The 17,979-nt window shown below is 41.2% G+C and overlaps 2 protein-coding genes across 3 annotated transcripts in view; both read right to left on the minus strand.

Annotated features, from left to right (window-relative positions):
- Nucleotides 1–6,176, minus strand: part of isoc1 (isochorismatase domain containing 1) — a 13,173-nt gene extending 6,997 nt beyond the window's left edge. The window contains exons 1-4 of one of the 2 annotated variants that reach the window (XM_042302706.1): nt 5,821–6,176; nt 3,677–3,796; nt 1,592–1,795; nt 97–213 (exon numbers count right to left, since the gene is read on the minus strand). In XM_042302706.1, the coding sequence (XP_042158640.1) occupies nt 97–213; nt 1,592–1,795; nt 3,677–3,796; nt 5,821–6,084 (705 nt within the window). In that variant the 5' untranslated portion in view covers nt 6,085–6,176. The remainder of the gene's footprint in view (nt 1–96; nt 214–1,591; nt 1,796–3,676; nt 3,797–5,820) is intronic. The other variant, XM_042302705.1, reaches the window with a different exon arrangement.
- Nucleotides 6,177–8,423: 2,247 nt separating this feature from the next.
- The window catches only part of slc27a6 (solute carrier family 27 member 6), a 38,595-nt gene continuing 29,039 nt past the window's right edge, over nt 8,424–17,979 (minus strand). Inside the window, exons 7-10 of the mRNA XM_024381460.2 lie at nt 16,962–17,160; nt 15,847–15,944; nt 15,113–15,243; nt 8,424–12,024 (exon numbers count right to left, since the gene is read on the minus strand). Coding sequence (XP_024237228.1) covers nt 11,848–12,024; nt 15,113–15,243; nt 15,847–15,944; nt 16,962–17,160 — 605 coding nt within the window. The 3' untranslated portion in view covers nt 8,424–11,847. The remainder of the gene's footprint in view (nt 12,025–15,112; nt 15,244–15,846; nt 15,945–16,961; nt 17,161–17,979) is intronic.

Here is a 17,979-nt window from a genome sequence, read left to right on the forward strand (position 1 = left end):
CGGACTTGCCTAGTTTATAAAAATAAAAAAAAGAAGGTAAAAAATAAATAAATGAAAATATACATTTAAATAAATACATGAAAATATGATACTTACCTCCAGTGCAAACATTCTGTCCATCATGCTACGGGATGAGGTGGAGTCTGCCACCATGTGCACCTCGAAACCCCTCGCTAGCAGGTCTAGGGCTGTCTGCTGGATGCACACATGGGTCTGAGACAGACAACACAGGAGCTCTGGGTTACATACAGGAAGAGCTATGTTCAAAGTCCGGATGACAAAATGGCTACTAATAAAGGACATGTCTTTGGTTTTTAAGTGCATACGTTCTAATTGTACTGTACTGGGATTTCACCCTCTGTTGTCCAAATCAACTGTACCACTAAACTACACCCCTAGATGGCGGCAACGTGTAAGACAGTCTCCCCCTATACAATGAGAGTACATTTTGGCAGATTGGATATCAATCAAATCAAATCCAAGTTTATTTGTCACGTGCGCTGAATACAACAGGTGTAGGTAGACCTTACAGTGAAATGCTGAATACTACAGGTCCACCTTACAGTGAAATGCTGAATACAACAGGTGCACCTTATAGTGAAATGCTTACTTACAGGCTCTAACCAATAGTGCAATAAAGGTATTAGGTGAACAATAGGTAGGTAAAGAAATGAAACAACAGTAAAAAGACAGTGAAAAATAACAGAAGCGAGGCTATATACAGTATCTGACTCCCCACCCACTGAGGAGCCAGGCCCAGGTAATCAGAATGAGTTTTTCCCCTGGGCTGGCGTGCTTACACATGGTCTGTGGTTGTGAGGACAGTTGGAAGTACTGCCAAATTCTCTAAAATGATGTTGGAGGCGGCTTATGGTAGAGAAATCAACATTCAATTCTCTGGCAATAGCCCTGGTGGACATTCCTGCAGTCAGCATGCCAATTACACGCTCCCTCAAAACTTGAGGCATCTGTGGCATTATGTTGTGTAACAAAACTGCACATTTTAGAGTGGCCTTTTATTGTCCTCGGCACAAGGTGCACCTGTGTAATGACCATTCTGTTTAATCAGCTTCTTGATATGCCACACCTGTCAGGTGGATGGATTATCTTGGCAAAGGAGAAATGCTCACTAACAGGGATGTCAACACATTTGTGCCCAAATTTTGAGAGAAATAAGCTTCTTGTGCATATGGAACATTTTTGGGGATCTTTTACTTCAGCTCTTGAACCATGGGACCAACACTTTACATGTTGCATTTATATTTTTGTTCAGTATATGAAAACTATCAATATATTTCAAATTAACACTATTTAATTTTCTTCTTTAAAAAAAAAAAGTATTGATCAGATGGAGGTCATTACCACTAAATAATTTAAAAGGGAAATGTTAGGTGTGCAGCCGAATGTTTTATCCCTTTGAGGTGTGCCACAGTTCAACAAAGGTTGGGAACCATTGGTGTAAGCAATATGGTGGGAGCTCCATCTTTCCCTACAGCTATCACACCCTCTCCTATCTCCACAAGTGCAAACGGTGTACAGTCTGGGAGTCAACTTGCAATTCAAGGACAGTGTCCCTCTCTCTGAACCTTACCTCCACCCCGAACAGCACCACGCTGCGGACCCCCGGCAGGTCGGCCAGGGCTGCCTCAGCCTCAGGCAGCACCATGGAGAACTTGGTCTTAGGGAACACCAGCCTGGCTCCAGTAAGGTCCATCTCCTGCACCGTGCTACCCAGGCCTTTGGGGTACTGCTCCGACACGATGACGGGGATCCCCAGGATACGAGCCCCCTGAAGCTACACAGTAGAGGGGATGGAGGGAGAGAGGGGAATATATACATGTCATATACAGATGTAGAATCTTAATTTGAGCAAGTTTTCAAAAGCAGGAAATTAATCCTGCAGCAACAGGAAATGTAAATTATTATTATTATGCTTTTTTCTTTGCAATTCTGCCTAGTCTACTGCTAAATAGCAGCATGATCTATTAATCTGTGCGCAAATGGTGGCCAGCATCCCGGAGTCGCCTCTTCACTGTTCACGTTGAGACTGGTGTTTTGCGAGTACTATTTAATGAAGCTGCCAGTTGAGGACTTGTGAGGCGTCTGTTTCTCCAACTAGACACTCTAATGCACTTGTCCTCTTGCTCAGTTCTGCACCGGGGCCTCCCACTCCTCATTCTATTCTGGTTAGGGACAGTTTGCACTGTTCTGTGAAGGGAGTAGTACACAGTGTTGTACGAGATCTTCAGTTTCTTGACAATTTCTCCTCATGGATTAGCCTTAATTTCTCAGAACAAGAATAGACTGACGAGTTTCAGAAGAAAGTTATTTGTTTCTGGCCATTTTGAGCCTGTAATCGAACCCACAAATGCTGATGTTCCAGATACTCAACTAGTCTAAAGAAGGCCAGTTTTATTGCTTCTTTAATCAGGACAACAGTTTTCAGCTGTGCTAACATAATTACAAAAGGGTTTTCTAACGATCAATTAGCCTTTTTAAAATGATAAACTTGGATTAGCTAACACAACGTGCCATTGGAGCACAGGAGTGATGGTTGCTGATAATGGGCATCTGTACGCCTATGTAGATATTCCATTATTTATTTTTAAATCTGCCGTTTCCAGCTACAATAGTCATTTACAACATTAACAATGTCTACACTGTATTTCTGATCAATTTGATGTTATTTTAAATGGACAAAAAAAAAGTGTTTTTCTTTCAAAAACAAGGACATTTCTAAGTGACTTTTGAATGGTAGTGTATATTTACAGTACAGGCCAAAAGTTTGGACACACCTACTCATTCAAGGGTTTTTCTTTATTTTATACTATTTTCTACGTTGTAGAATAATAGTGAAGACATCAAAACTATGAAATAACACATGGAAGTAATCAAAAAAAGTGTTAAAGATATTTAAATATATTTTATATTCATCAAAGTAGGCACCCTTTGCCTTGACATCTTTGCACACTCTTGGCATTTTAAATTCTGTTATTGCTAACTAACGTCAAGACACCTAGCTAGAATTCGTAACATATAGTACGTTTAGCAAATTCGTAACATATTGTACGTTTTGCGAATGTGCAACATATAATACAAATTGTAATTCATAAAATAGCCTATCATATGAAATGGTTGATGGACATCCACACATGAATACATACCATACGAAATGTGCTATATCATACTAAATGCATTGCCCTGGGTTTACGTACAGAATCATATGAAATGCTCTGAGAACAGGCTGCAGGCACACCACCCATTTTCATGTCCATTTGCCCATTTTTCCATGCCTCTGACGTGCGATAACGAAAAATGATGGTCTAACTGCCTACAGTTTTCTTGACATTTATTTTCATTTTTGTGATAGACTCACTATTTATTTTGTCAGGATGCAGTGTGCAAAGCTGTCATCAAGGCAAAGTGTGGCTACTTTGAATAATCTCAAATATAAAATATATTTTCATTTGTTTAACACTTTTTTGGTTACTACATGATTCCATGTGTGTTATTTCATAGTTTTGATGTCTTCACTATTATTCTACAATGTAGAACATAGTAAAAATAAAGAAAAACCCTGGAATGAGTAGCTGTGTCCAAACTTTTGGCTTGTACTGTACACAAATATTGCTTAAATGTATATTAACAAGGGCGTATGAAAAGGGGGTCAATTTACCAGTCTCTGTCCCACACTGATGATGTCACCGAAGTACTTGATAGCTGGGCGGAATCTTTCCTGCATGTCACAGCAGAAGAAAACCGTGGTGGCAGGGATCAGGTTCCCCAGTACTGTCACCTGAATATAAAACAATAGGATGATTTATGGTTTTGTCATCATAGTTTTATATTTAGTCTACATTATCAATGACTGAGCTTAGTTGACTGCTTAGTCTTTGAGGAGAAATAAGTATTTATCGTAAATTGACTTCATTTTACTCGGAAGCCCGAGTGGCGCATTGGTTGTTGAAAAGTGCCACTGAGAAAGACTGAATTATGAATTCTGATTAGCATAAATTACTCAAAATCCATACACCAAATATGGCTGCCATAGAGAGTTGCTTTGAAATGGGTAGCGCGTTGCTATGAAATGGTGTAGAGCGTTGCTATGAAATGGTGTAGAGCGTTGCTATGAAATGGGTATGAAATGGGTAGAGCGTTGCTATGAAATGGGTAGAGCGTTGCTTTGAAATGGTGTAGCGCGTTGCTATGAAATGGTGTAGAGCGTTGCTATGAAATGGGTAGAGCGTTGCTATGAAATGGTGTAGAGCGTTGCTTTGAAATGGGTAGAGCGTTGCGTTGCTATGAAATGGGTGAAATGAAATGGGTAGAGCGTTGCTATGAAATGGGTAGAGCGTTGCTATGAAATGGGTAGCGTTGCTATGTTGCTATGAAATGGGTAGAGCGTTGCTATGAAATGGGTAGAGCGTTGCTATGAAATGGGTAGAGCGTTGCTATGAAATGGGTAGAGCGTTGCTATGAAATGGGTAGAGCGTTGCTATGAAATGGTGTAGAGCGTTGCTATGAAATGGTGTAGAGCGTTGCTATGAAATGGTGTAGAGCGTTGCTATGAAATGGTGTAGAGCGTTGCTATGGTAGGGTTAGGGTTATTGGCTAAATTGGCTTGTCCCAGTAGTGATGTCTAGCGTTGTAGTGACATGGCGCAGTGGTTAAGGGCGCTGTACTGCAGCGCCAGCCCAGGCTCTGCCGTAACCGGCAACCGGCAGCGACCGGGAGGTCCGTGGGGCGAGGCACAATTAGCCTAGCGTCGTCTGGGTTAGGGAGGGGTTGACCGGTAGGGATATCCTTGTCTCATCGCGCACCAGCGACTCCTGTGGCGGGCCGGGCGCAGTGCGCGCTAACCAAGGTTGCCAGGTGCACGGTGTTTCCTCCGACACATTGGTGCTGCTGGCTTCCGGGTTGGATGTCGCTGTGTTAAGAAGCAGTGCGGCTTGGTTGGGTTGTGTATCGGAGGACGCATGACTTTCAACCTTCGTCTCTGCCGAGCCCGTACGGGAGTTGTAGTGATGAGACAAGATAGTAGCTACTAAACAATTGGATACCACGAACTTGGGGAGAAAACGGGGTAAAAATAAATAAAAAATTGGCAACTTCTGCATGTCATTTTTTAGGCAATATTGTTGGTAGCCCTGCTACTCAAAAGCAAATATTATGCATTTTGTATGATTATTTAGCTCAGGCTACTACTGTATTAGTGATACACATATACCTTAGTGATAATGATACACGTCTACGTTTGTTTTGGCCAGTTCACACTAAATAGGGTGTATTGGTAAAATAGCCTACTGTAGCCAAATAAAATGATTCATTTCCCGTATACAGTAACTTATGTAGAAAGTTATATTAGTAGACTCCAAGGCTTCGATTTTTACAGTAGAAAAATTACGTTAAATAAATAATTACACCAAGTTGATCATTTCCAAGCATCTCGTCACTAACACCTACTGTACAGTACAGACTTTCTAATTATGTAAACTAATTCAATGTACATTTAATAAATATGAAATATGGCAACCTAAATTAAATACTGTAATGTATGTTGGATGGTAGCTAGTATTTCTCTTTACCATTTTGGGACAAACATGTAGCCTACAAGAAATTGGGCATTTGTGACAGCGACCGTATGACTGACAAGTAGGCCAAGCTACAAAGTATTGGGGTGAACCGTTTTCAACTCTGTCTCTATGAAACCAATTCAATTTGTCAAAGTACTGTAACTAGTAGGTTTTGACTTTTTGTGGCGATAATGTGCATCATTATATACAACATTTGCAATGAAAAAACGAAACGGTAGAATCTTACATCCGTTTCCAAAGGTACAAATCGTAGCTTGCATTTCTCAGATATGATGAATCCTTTCGGCAAATCAATGTACTGTGCCCACTCGTCCGAATACAATTGAATCATGAATTTACGATGGAGGTCAATCTGGCGTCCGTAGATTGACAAAAACTTTTGAATGAGCACTTCATATCCAGAACCAACAGGCACAGAGGACGGCCGCGAAAACGCCGAAAATGAAAGCAAAACAGGGACGTGATTGTTGTTGCTGTGACCGTCCGCCATGATTCCAGGAGCTGTGTCGTCTGAATGCGTACAGACGCGTGGGTCATTCAGAGAGGGCGCAACTGTGCAGAATCTGGAAAAGCGATCGGTAGAACAGATAGGTGTGTATTGTAGACCGGAAGAGTAGCCTAGTGTCAGGCCTATACATTCCATTTCTATCTGCGACGTTGTGTTATTATGTTGTCCTCTTGCGCTGAATATGGCTCAAACTTATACTATTGAGTTATCGAATGTTTTCCTTTAATTTTATTTTGTTTTCCTTCCTCAAAATCAGTTGAATTTTATCTGAATTTGCATGTGACATTATTGTAGGCTCACAGTAATATCTAACCATTTCCCAAGAGGATAATTTTACTTAACACAATTCGTTGTATTTTCAATCCAACTCATTGACCGCTTGATGATTAGTTGATAAGTTAAAGCAGGTGTGCTTGTCCAGGGTTACAACAAAAATGTGTACTGTTGGGGTTACTGGAGGACTGGGAAACACTGCCCTACATAATGTGTACTGTTGTGGTTACTGGAGGACTGGGAAACACTGCCCTACATAATGTGTACTTTTGGGGTTACTGGAGGACTGGGAAACACTGCCCTACATAATGTGTACTGTTGGGGTTACTGGAGGACTGGAGTTGGGAAACACTGCCCTACATAATGTGTACTGTTGGGGTTACTGGAGGACTGGGAAACACTGCCCTACATAATGTGTACTGTTGGGGTTACTGGAGGACTGGGAAACACTGCCCTACATAATATGTACTGTTGGGGTTACTGGAGGACTGGGAAACACTGCCCTACATAATGTGTACTGTTGGGGTTACTGGAGGACTGGGAAACACTGCCCTACATAATGTGTACTGTTGGGGTTACTGGAGGACTGGAGTTGGGAAACACTGCCCTACATAATGTGTACTGTTGGGGTTACTGGAGGACTGGGAAACACTGCCCTACATATGTGTACTGTTGGGGTTACTGGAGGACTGGGAAACACTGACCTACATAATGTGTGCTGTTGGGGTTACTGGAGGACTGGGAAACACTGCCCTACATAATGTGTACTGTTGGGGTTACTGGAGGACTGGGAAACACTGACCTACATAATGTGTGCTGTTGGGGTTACTGGAGGACTGGGAAACACTGCCCTACATAATGTGTACTGTTGGGGTTACTGGAGGACTGGGAAACACTGCCCTACATAATGTGTGCTGTTGGGGTTACTGGAGGACTGGAGTTGGGAAACACTGCCCTACATATTGTGTACTGTTGGGGTTACTGGAGGACTGGGAAACACTGCCCTACATAATGTGTACTGTTGGGGTTACTGGAGGACTGGGAAACACTGACCTACATAATGTATACTGTTGGGGTTACTGGAGGACTGGGAAACACTGCCCTACATAATGTGTACTGTTGGGGTTACTGGAGGACTGGGAAACACTGCCCTACATAATGTGTGCTGTTGGGGTTACTGGAGGACTGGAGTTGGGAAACACTGCCCTACATATTGTGTACTGTTGGGGTTACTGGAGGACTGGGAAACACTGCCCTACATAATGTGTACTGTTGGGGTTACTGGAGGACTGGGAAACACTGACCTACATAATGTATACTGTTGGGGTTACTGGAGGACTGGGAACACTGCCCTCCATAATGTGTACTGTTGGGGTTACTGGAGGACTGGAGTTGGGAAACACTGCCCTACATAATGTGTACTGTTGGGGTTACTGGAGGACTGGGAAACACTGACCTACATAATGTATACTGTTGGGGTTACTGGAGGACTGGAGTTGGGAAACACTGGTCACTAGGGTAAACATTTACACCTTATGCAGTGTTCTAAAAAACTTCAAATTAAGAAGTGCTGTTCTGTCTTCTATGACCGTTCCGTTCTCTAATCTGTCTTCTATGACCGTTCCCATTCTCTAATCTGGGTTGATGAAAGTGTATTGTCTGCATGTTTATCTGCGGTCTGTCTGCCACCTCTAATATTCAACCAATCAGTGAATAGGCTAGCCCATATCAAGATGCTTCGGTACAGATTGTCATACTTCAGACCACTTGGTCATTTTCTATAGTCTGAGTGCCAGTCCGTTTGTGCAGTCATGCCAAAACAATGACAGCAATGTAATTGGCAAGAGCACATTTGACCAGGCTAAATTTAGCTACCCATGTCTGATTCAATGAAGACTAACAAAACGAAAAAGAGATTAAATAGTTATTGTGGGCCCTCAAATGATGTCATCTGTTTCTAAATAAATGTGCTAACCACAGTTCTACATTAAAAATAAAATAAAAAACACATTACTAATAATCACAGTACAGGTAAAACCACACACTCGTCATTTTTTAAAACTTTTAATAATTCTTCCATATCATATTCACAATGGCACAGACTATTCCCATAATCAGCTAGGCTAAATATGTGTTCTAAAGAACTGTTAATGAAGGCTTCAATGATGACAATGGAAAACACAAATACAGTACATATACTGTTAGACCTCAATGGGTTAAAAACCCTACAGCTTGCAAGGTCTTCCCAGTGCACACAGTAAAAGTACCCTGAGAGAATCAACACAACAGGTGGTATAACTAGTACCACTTGAAGCAGCTACAACACTTTATTACCTGTTGTAAGAAAGCATCAGTCTTGTTTTAAAAGCCTGTAATACGTCTCTCTATGTATCATGTTTTCAACTGACTGAAATTTGAGATGATCATTATGAGGTAAGACTTTATCAAAGGGGGGAGGGGTCATACATGATTATAACATGTTTTATAATGCATTATAAACCACATCGTAATGCATTCAACATAACTTTCAGTGTTAAGTAGTGTTATAGCTTTTACACACACTGACATTAACAGGACTGTCAGATCACTCTGACTATTTACTGTTGTAGCCCTAAGACCCTAGCTGTTACTTCAAAATGTACAGGCATATTTTCCATTTTGGAAAGATGGGTTTCGGGTAAAAGCAAAGATGACAAATGACACCAGAAATTGAATCTGAATTGAATAATTTTGAATTCGTATAAGGAAATTGAATCCTATTGAATTTGTATAAGGAAATGTAATGCTATTGAATTTGTATAAGGAAATGTAATGCTATTGAATTTGTATAAGGAAATGTAATGCTATTGAATTTGTATAAGGAAATGTAATGCTATTGAATTTGTATAAGGAAATTGAATCCTATTGAATTTGTATAAGGAAATGTAATGCTATTGAATTTGTATAAGGAAATGTAATGCTATTGAATTTGTATAAGGAAATGTAATGCTATTGAATTTGTATAAGGAAATTGAATGCTATTGAATTTGTATAAGGAAATGTAATGCTATTGAATTTGTATAAGGAAATTGAATCCTATTGAATTTGTATAAGGAAATGTAATGCTATTGAATTTGTATAAGGAAATGTAATGCTATTGAATTTGTATAAGGAAATGTAATGCTATTGAATTTGTATAAGGAAATTGAATCCTATTGAATTTGTATAAGGAAATGTAATGCTATTGAATTTGTATAAGGAAATGTAATGCTATTGAATTTGTATAAGGAAATGTAATGCTATTGAATTTGTATAAGGAAATGTAATGCTATTGAATTTGTATAAGGAAATGTAATGCTATTGAATTTGTATAAGGAAATGTAATGCTATTGAATTTGTATAAGGAAATTGAATCTGGTGGCACTAGTATCACTATAAGTGTCTGAAGGAAAAGTTGAAAATGGTGGTCCATATAACTCTGAAATCTGCATTTGAAAGTGTTGATGTATTGGGCACACAAGCACTAGACACACATTCACCCAAATTAAATACTATCAAATTAAAATGATAAACAACAAATGCTGTTTAAACACCATTTGACCAAATATTCAACATTTTAAATAATCAAAGTGAAATAAATGTGTTTGGCTGTCCAAACAGGAAATCAAAACAAGAGGTATCAGACAACCTAAAAATCGCAGATTTTCACACACTGCGCAAAATAACTTCATTGCAATCATTCATTGTGCTTAAATTATATGACAATTATATTATAGTCCCAGCTAGATTAATCATAGGGACTTGATCATCTCAATGAATTCAACATTTGACATTGTAAACTATAGTCTTCTTCACCAAAACATAGTTCAAATAGCTGTACAAATTAACAATACCTATACATAGAAAACTCTTAAACAAAGGGCTGAATTCAGTCAAACCTGCCTTAGCCTCAAACATGCCTTAGTAAGTAGAGATACTGCATAAATGAGGCCAACTACCCAGATGCCTAATTACAAAGCTAGGAGCATCTACTTATAAGAGGTGGCTTGCTTGTTCTTTTACTAGCCTGGTCTCAGACCCGTTGTCTCCTTCTATAGCCTGGTCCCAGATCTATTGTCTCCTCCTGTAGCCTGGTCCCAGATCGTTTGTCTCCTCCTATAGCCTGGTCCCAGATCTGTTGTCTCCTCCTATAGCCTGGTCCCAGATCTGTTGTCTCCCCTATAGCCTGGTCCCAGATCTGTTGTCTCCTCCTATAGCCTGGTCCCAGATCTGTTGTCTCCTTCTATAGCCTGGTCTCAGACCTGTTTGTGCTCTTGCCAACTCCATTGCAAGTCAAATATGACAAGTATTGGCATGACATTGGCTGACAAGGAGTTGGCATGATAGCACCAACAGAATGGCCCTCAGGCTAGTATTTTACAGTACCACATTGTTATTTTATTGAGGGGATAAGGCAAACACTGGTTTGACTGAATTGGACCCTTAAAAGAATCCCTGACAAACTTCTCAGCTGTCATTTGACAGTAAATATAATCACTTTGCATCACATTCAGACCCCCGGGTTCAAATAGTACTTGTTTTCTTGAGGTGGTCGTACAATGGAATCACTGGAACAGGTACAAAAGTACAAGTAAGGAAATAAAGACTACTTGGACCTGGGTCTGGTTACATCTCAGAGTAACACAAGATGATAATGACTAACTGGCAAACTGTTGAAAACAAGAAATAGTGCATGATGCCCTTAATAAACTAGTGCTGTGCCAGTGGACTGTACTCTCTCAACACAGTTACTGGACGACACCTAACAAATTTACTTTTGTGAAGCGCACCTACTTTGGTTTAAATTATGAGCCTTAACTATATGTATAAAATAAATACAATTAAAATTTAAAAAATAATTACTACTATTTGTAGCAAAGCGTATGGACCGTTTCTGATATTAAAAGTTCATATCTACGTTGGTTAGTGTAGTAGGTCAGAACGAAGAATTTTGGGTGGCCAGAATGTGGTCATCGGTGCCTCAAAACACACGACGCCTCTATTTAGTCTGCCATTCGTCTTTATTTCAACGAGGAACTAGTGACACTTTATGACACCCCATCCGCAAATTAAAAATGGCACAGACGGACAGTGGAAGTGCTGATTGTTGAGGTTCACTGGTCTCAAGTCAATTTAGCCTTCTCAGCTGAACGGTCTTGACAATAGATCTGGAAGCCAGAGAGGAAAACAGAAATTTTTTAAAGTAAAAATAATAATAAAATCAGATGAGGCACAATTTACACCCCCATCAATATAAGACTGACCCCCCCCCCCCTATTCATCATTAACCCACTCTGTTGATCCCGACCACTCATACGACACAATTTCATACATTATACACAATTAGGAATAGACCCAATTGACGGTCTCTCGGTCCCTCTTCGAAACGGCACAACTATGCTGCCACCGTCTCAGTGAACCAAATGGGTTGGTGGTTTTAGCTACGGTTAACCACTATAGCTTCCGCTCGCCAGCCAAAATGCTGCTGTACAGCGTGTTCGTGAGGGGAACGTAGCTTTTCTCGGAGAAATCCAGGAAATAGAGAGGGCCGCAGATTGTTGAAGGGTTGAATCCACTCTTCACTAGATTGAATTTCTGCTGCTTGAAGGTTCCCGTCATCTCCATTGATTCCTACAACATAGAAGTAGAAGATGTGATGGTACTCTTTCATTTTTTTATTTTGCCTTTATTTAACTAGGCAAGTCAGTTAATTAAGAACAAATTCTTATTTTCAATGATGGCCTAGGAACAGTGGGTTAACTGCCTGTTCAGGGGCAGAACAACAGATTTGTACCTTGTCAGCTCGGGGGTTTGAACTTGCAACATTCCAGTTACTAGTCCAACACTCTAACCACTAGGCTACCCTGCCGCCCCATTATTCCATATTCTGATCTGTATTTTCTGGTTGTAGGATTATTTTTCAATGACCCAAACAGAAGTTAACTTTCACAATGGAATTGACCCTAGATCTGCATGGAAGTATATTTTCTGGGTGATTTAAATATTGACTGGCTATCATCAAGCTGCCCACTCAGGAAAAAAAACTTCAAACTGTAACCAGTGCCTGCAACCTGGATCAGGTTTTCAATCAACCTACCAGGGTAGTTAAAAACAGCACAGGAATGAAATCATCAACATGTATTGATCACTTTTTTACTAATGCTGCAGATATTTGCTTTAAAGCAGTATCCAAATTCATAGGATGTAGTGATCACAATATAGTAGCCATAGCTAGGAAAACCAAAGTTCCAGAGACTGGGCCTAATATAGTGTTTAAGAGGTCATACAAGACGTTTTGTAGTGATTCATATGTTGATGATGTAAAGAATATTTGCTGGTCTGTGGTGTGTAATGAGGAAGCTGCACTTGACGCATTTATGAAATTGCTTATTCCAGTTACTAATAAGCATGTACCCATTAAGAAAATGACTAAAAACTGTTCAGTACCCTTGGATTGATGAGCAATTGAAAAATGATTTTGTTGAGAGGGATGAGGCAAAAGGTATGGCAAATAAGTCTGGCAGGCCAACTGACTGGCAAACTTACTGCAAACTGAGAAAGCATGTGACTAAACAAAATGTTAAAAAACGACACTATGAAACAAAGATACATTACATAAAGAATGATAGAAAAAAAGCTTTGCGGCACCTTAAATGAAATTTTTGGGAAAAAAGCCAACTCGGTTCCTTCAATTATTGAATCAGATGGCTCATTCATCACAAAGCCCACTGATATTGCAAACTACTTTAATGACTTTTTCATTGGCAAGATAAGCAAACTTAGGGATGACATGCCAGCAACAAACGCTGACACTACACATTCAAGTATATCTGACCAAATTATGAAAGACAAGAATTGTACTTTTGAATTTCGTAAAGTCAAGTGTGGAAGAGGTGAAAAAATTATTGTTGTCTAAAAACAAAGACAAGCCACCAGGGTCTGACAATCTAGATGAAAATTACTGAGGATAATAGCAGGTATGATATTGCCACTCCTATTTGACACATATTCGATCTAAGCCTACTAGAAAGTGTGTGCCCTCAGGCCTGGAGGGAAGCTAAAGTCATTCCACTACCCAAGAATAGTAAAGCCCCCTTTACTGGCTCAAATAGCCAACCAATCAGCCTGTTACCAACCCTTATTAAACTTCTGGGCAAAATTGTGTTTGACCAGATACAATGCTATTTTACAGTAAACAAATTGACAACAGAATTTCAGTACGCTTATGGGGAAGGACACTCAACAAGCACAGCACTTACACAAATGACTGATGATTCGCTGAGAGAAATTGATTATAAAATTATTGTGGGGGCTGTCTTGTTAGACTTCAGTGCAGCCTTTGACATTATTGATCATAGTCTGCTGCTGGAAAAACATGTGTTATGGCTTTACACCCCCTGCTATAACGTGGATAAAGAGTTACTTGTCTAACAGAACACAGAGGGTGTACTTTAATGGAAGCCTATCAAATATAATCCAGTTAGAATCAGGAATTCCCCAGGGTAGCTGTTTAGGCCCCTTGCTTTTTTACATTTTTACTAACGACATGCCACTGACTGAGTAAAACCAGAGTTTCTATGTATGCATATGACTCAACACTATACACATCAGCTACTACAGTGACTGAAATGACTACAACACTCAACAAAGAGCTACAGTTAGTTTCAGAGTGGGTGGCAACGAATAAGTTAGCCCTAAATATTTCTAAAACTAAAAGCATTGTAATTGGAACAAAACAGTCACTAAACCCCAACTAAATCTTGTAATAAATAATGTGGAAATTGAGATGACTAAACTGCTTGGAGTAACCCTAGATTGTAAACTGTCATGGTTAAAACATATTGATGCAGTAGTAGCTAAGATGGGGAGAAGTCTGTCTATAATAAAGCGATGCTCTGCCTTCTTAACAACTCTATCAACAAGGCAGGTCCTACAGACCCTAGTTTTGTTGCACCTTGACTACTGTTCAGTCGTGTGGTCAGTTGCCACAAAAAAGGACTTAGGAAAATTGCCCTCAGAACAGGGCAGCACGGCTGGCCCTTGGATGTACACAGAGGGCTAATATTAATAATATGCACGTCAATCTCTCCTGGTTGAAAGTGGAGGAGAGATTGACTTCATCACTACTTTTATTTATGAGAGGTATTGACATGTTGAATGCACCGAGCTGTCTGTCTAAAACTACTGGCACACAGCTCAGACACCCATGCATAACCCACAAGACATGCCACAAGAGGTCTCTTCACAGTCCCCAAGTCCAGAACAGACTATGGGAGACGCACAGTACTACATAGAGCCATGACTACATGGAACTCTATTCCACATCAAGTAACTGACGGGAAGCAGTACAATTAGATTTAGCTGCTTAGGCAGCAGCTAATGGGGGTCCATAATAAATACAATTTAAAAATGGAACGTTCTCTACAATGACATTGACCTGTCAGTGCTGTAGTGTACACATGTGACCAGAAGAGGCCACCACTATAACAAAGTATTTCTTAGCGCTTTTACAATCAATCATTGACATCACTTACAGATAAGCAAACAATGATCTATTCATTCCTGTCTAATTACTGTCCTACCCTTGGTAAGAGAAGCTTAAGTAAACATTTTAAAAACAGAGTCCACAAATCAAAACACTGGAAAAAGTGAACATTAGAAAATTGCCTCTACTTCATCAGATCATGTCAAGGAAGTCCATGTGTCAAACGTTCCTTACCTGAAGCCTTATGAAGAGAGGACGAGCATAGCCTGGTAGATCATTGAGGACGTGGTCAAATAGCTTCTTCCCGCTAAACTCACATTCAGGCCTCACGATGATGGCGGCCATTCCGGCTCTTCCCTCATTTCCTGTGAATACAAATGGTGCCCCATTAGTCACTTCGCGTTACTCCAATTTCACCCCCTTTCATTACGGGTGCCTCATTCGAGATGGACGTGACAAAAGGCCTTTCACTTCAGTTCTAGGCAGGGAGCACAGTGAGTCCCATATGGCACGCTATTCCTTATATAGTGCACTACTTTTGACCAAGGCCTGTAAGGTTGTGCACTATATAGGGAATATGGTGCCATTTGGGACACAGTCCATGACATCTTCCACTGTGTGGCATGGTCTACTTGGAAATATTACATAAATCATTCATCTCAAAATGGGGACAATTATTCTACAAACACAAGATCTTTCATGCCACCACAGTGTGATTGATGAAGCAGAAGCATAGCAATGGGATCGCACACAGACAGACACCACACATAGACACACACACAGATAGAGACACACAGACAGACACGTACACCACACATAGACACACACACAGATAGAGACACACACACAGACACGTACACCACACATAGACACAACATGTACACAGACAGAGATAGAGGCGTACAGACAGACACGTACACCACACATAGACACAAACATGTACACAGACAGAGACAGGATATCTGTACCTGGAATCTCCACCCCATAGACATTGGCCTCTTGGATAAAGTCTACCAGTCCGAGCACCTCCGTCACTTCTGTTGTTGCCACGTTTTCACCCTTCCACCTGAAATCATAAATCATCAACAAGAGGCTGGGAACATTTGTCTCTAAGAGTGAGTGAAAACAAGTCCCTTAAAATGTGTCCCCTAAATTAACTGAAGTATTTTCAATATGACCTCATTGGTCAGAAAGGAGGCACCCCCCCCCCAGTGAGTGTCCACCTTCCCAGTGAGTGTCCACCTTCCCAGTGAGTGTCCACCTTCCCAGTGAGTGTCCACCTTCCCAGTGAGTGTCCACCTTCCCAGTGAGTGTCCACCTTCCCAGTGAGTGTCCACCTTCCCAGTGAGTGTCCACCTTCCCAGTGAGTGTCCACCCCCCCCAGTGAGTGTCCACCTTCCCAGTGAGTAAAACTGGTTGAAGTACTGTAATACTATATATATACTGTAATTTCGTCTTTTTTTTTTGTGTGTGTGAATTTTTACCCCTTTTTCTCCCCAAGTTCGTGGTGTCCAATTGTTTAGTAGCTACTATCTTGTCTCATCGCTACAACTCCCGTACGGGCTCGGGAGAGACGAAGGTTGAAAGTCATGCGTCCTCCGATACACAACCCAACCAGCCGTACTGCTTCTTAACACAGCGCACATCCAACCTGGAAGCCAGCCGCACCAATGTGCCGGAGGAAACACTGTGTACCTGGCAACCTTGGTTAGCGCTCACTGCGCCCGGCCCGCCACAGGAGTCGCTGGTGTGCGATGAGACAAGGACATCCCTGCCGACCAACCCCTCCCTAACCCGGATGACGCTAGGCCAATTGTGCGTCGCCCTACGGACCTCCCGGTCGTGGCCGGTTACGACAGAGCCTGGGCGCGAACCCAGGGACTCTGATAGCACAGCTGGCGCTGCAGTACAGCGCCCTTAACCACTGCGCCACCCGGGAGGCCCTTATACTGTAATTTCAACGACAAAACTGTTTTGAAATTTACATCTCACTTCAACCAAATTTTGCCCACTGGGTCACGAGGCGAGTAAACTATTACAATAACCCAGATAAAACATGGTCATGTCAATTCAGATTCTCTACCGGAAAGTGTCCCCCACTCGGTCCTTGAAACAGATAAAGTCCTCAGCATCTTCAGCCATGAGGTCTCCAGTGTTGAAGTACGCGTCTCCCTTCACGAACACGTTCCTCATCAACTTCTTCTCGGTCAGCTGTTTGCTCCCCGCGTAGCCAAAGAAGGGACTGGAGGCGCCAATCTTGGACAAGAGAAGACCCGTCTCACCTAGGGAGAAGACACACAAAGGGGAAAGTAAATCGTTTGGTCAGAATTTTCTAAATGTCTGCCATCATTCCCACATGAAGTTGTTCCTAACCATGTGACCTGACATTCTAGAGTCGGCAGCGCAGTTCAACATTGGCCTATAGCACAGCATGAATGCCTATAGCACAGCATGAATGCCTATAGCACAGCATGAATGCCTATAGCACAGCATGAATGCCTATAGCACAGCATGAATGCCTATAGCACAGCATGAATGCCTATAGCACAGCATGAATGCCTATAGCACAGCATGAATGCCTATAGCACAGCATGAATGCCTATAGCACAGCATGAATGCCTTTGGCACAGCATGAATGCCTATAGCACAGCATGAATGCCTATAGCACAGCATGAATGCCTATAGCACAGCATGAATGCCTATAGCACAGCATGAATGCCTTTGGCACAGCATGACAATATCCTTCATTTTTAGGAGAGTGCTTGAGAAGGAGGCCATTTGATATATTGACATATTTTTCCATATGGGTGTAATTATCAAAAGCACTAAAAAAAGCAGCCATTAGCCAACCCAACGTCTCTCAATGCATGGTGGAAATATCGATTGGTTTTGTTACATTTTTGCCTCCCAGTCCAACAGAAAAGTCCGAACATACTGACAGGGTCCGTCAATCAATTACCTACTAAAAACAACATTTCTCCCGTCTCAATTCCATCCAATCTATCACCACACCCCAACCATACTCTGGCGACAACAATGCCTTGCCAAATGCGTTTCAAGTGTTTTGGTTACAAACAGGCCTGACGTGAACCAATGTTGTT

This window comes from Oncorhynchus tshawytscha, linkage group LG20 (assembly GCF_018296145.1).
Source record: "Oncorhynchus tshawytscha isolate Ot180627B linkage group LG20, Otsh_v2.0, whole genome shotgun sequence".
Taxonomy (NCBI): domain Eukaryota; kingdom Metazoa; phylum Chordata; class Actinopteri; order Salmoniformes; family Salmonidae; genus Oncorhynchus; species Oncorhynchus tshawytscha.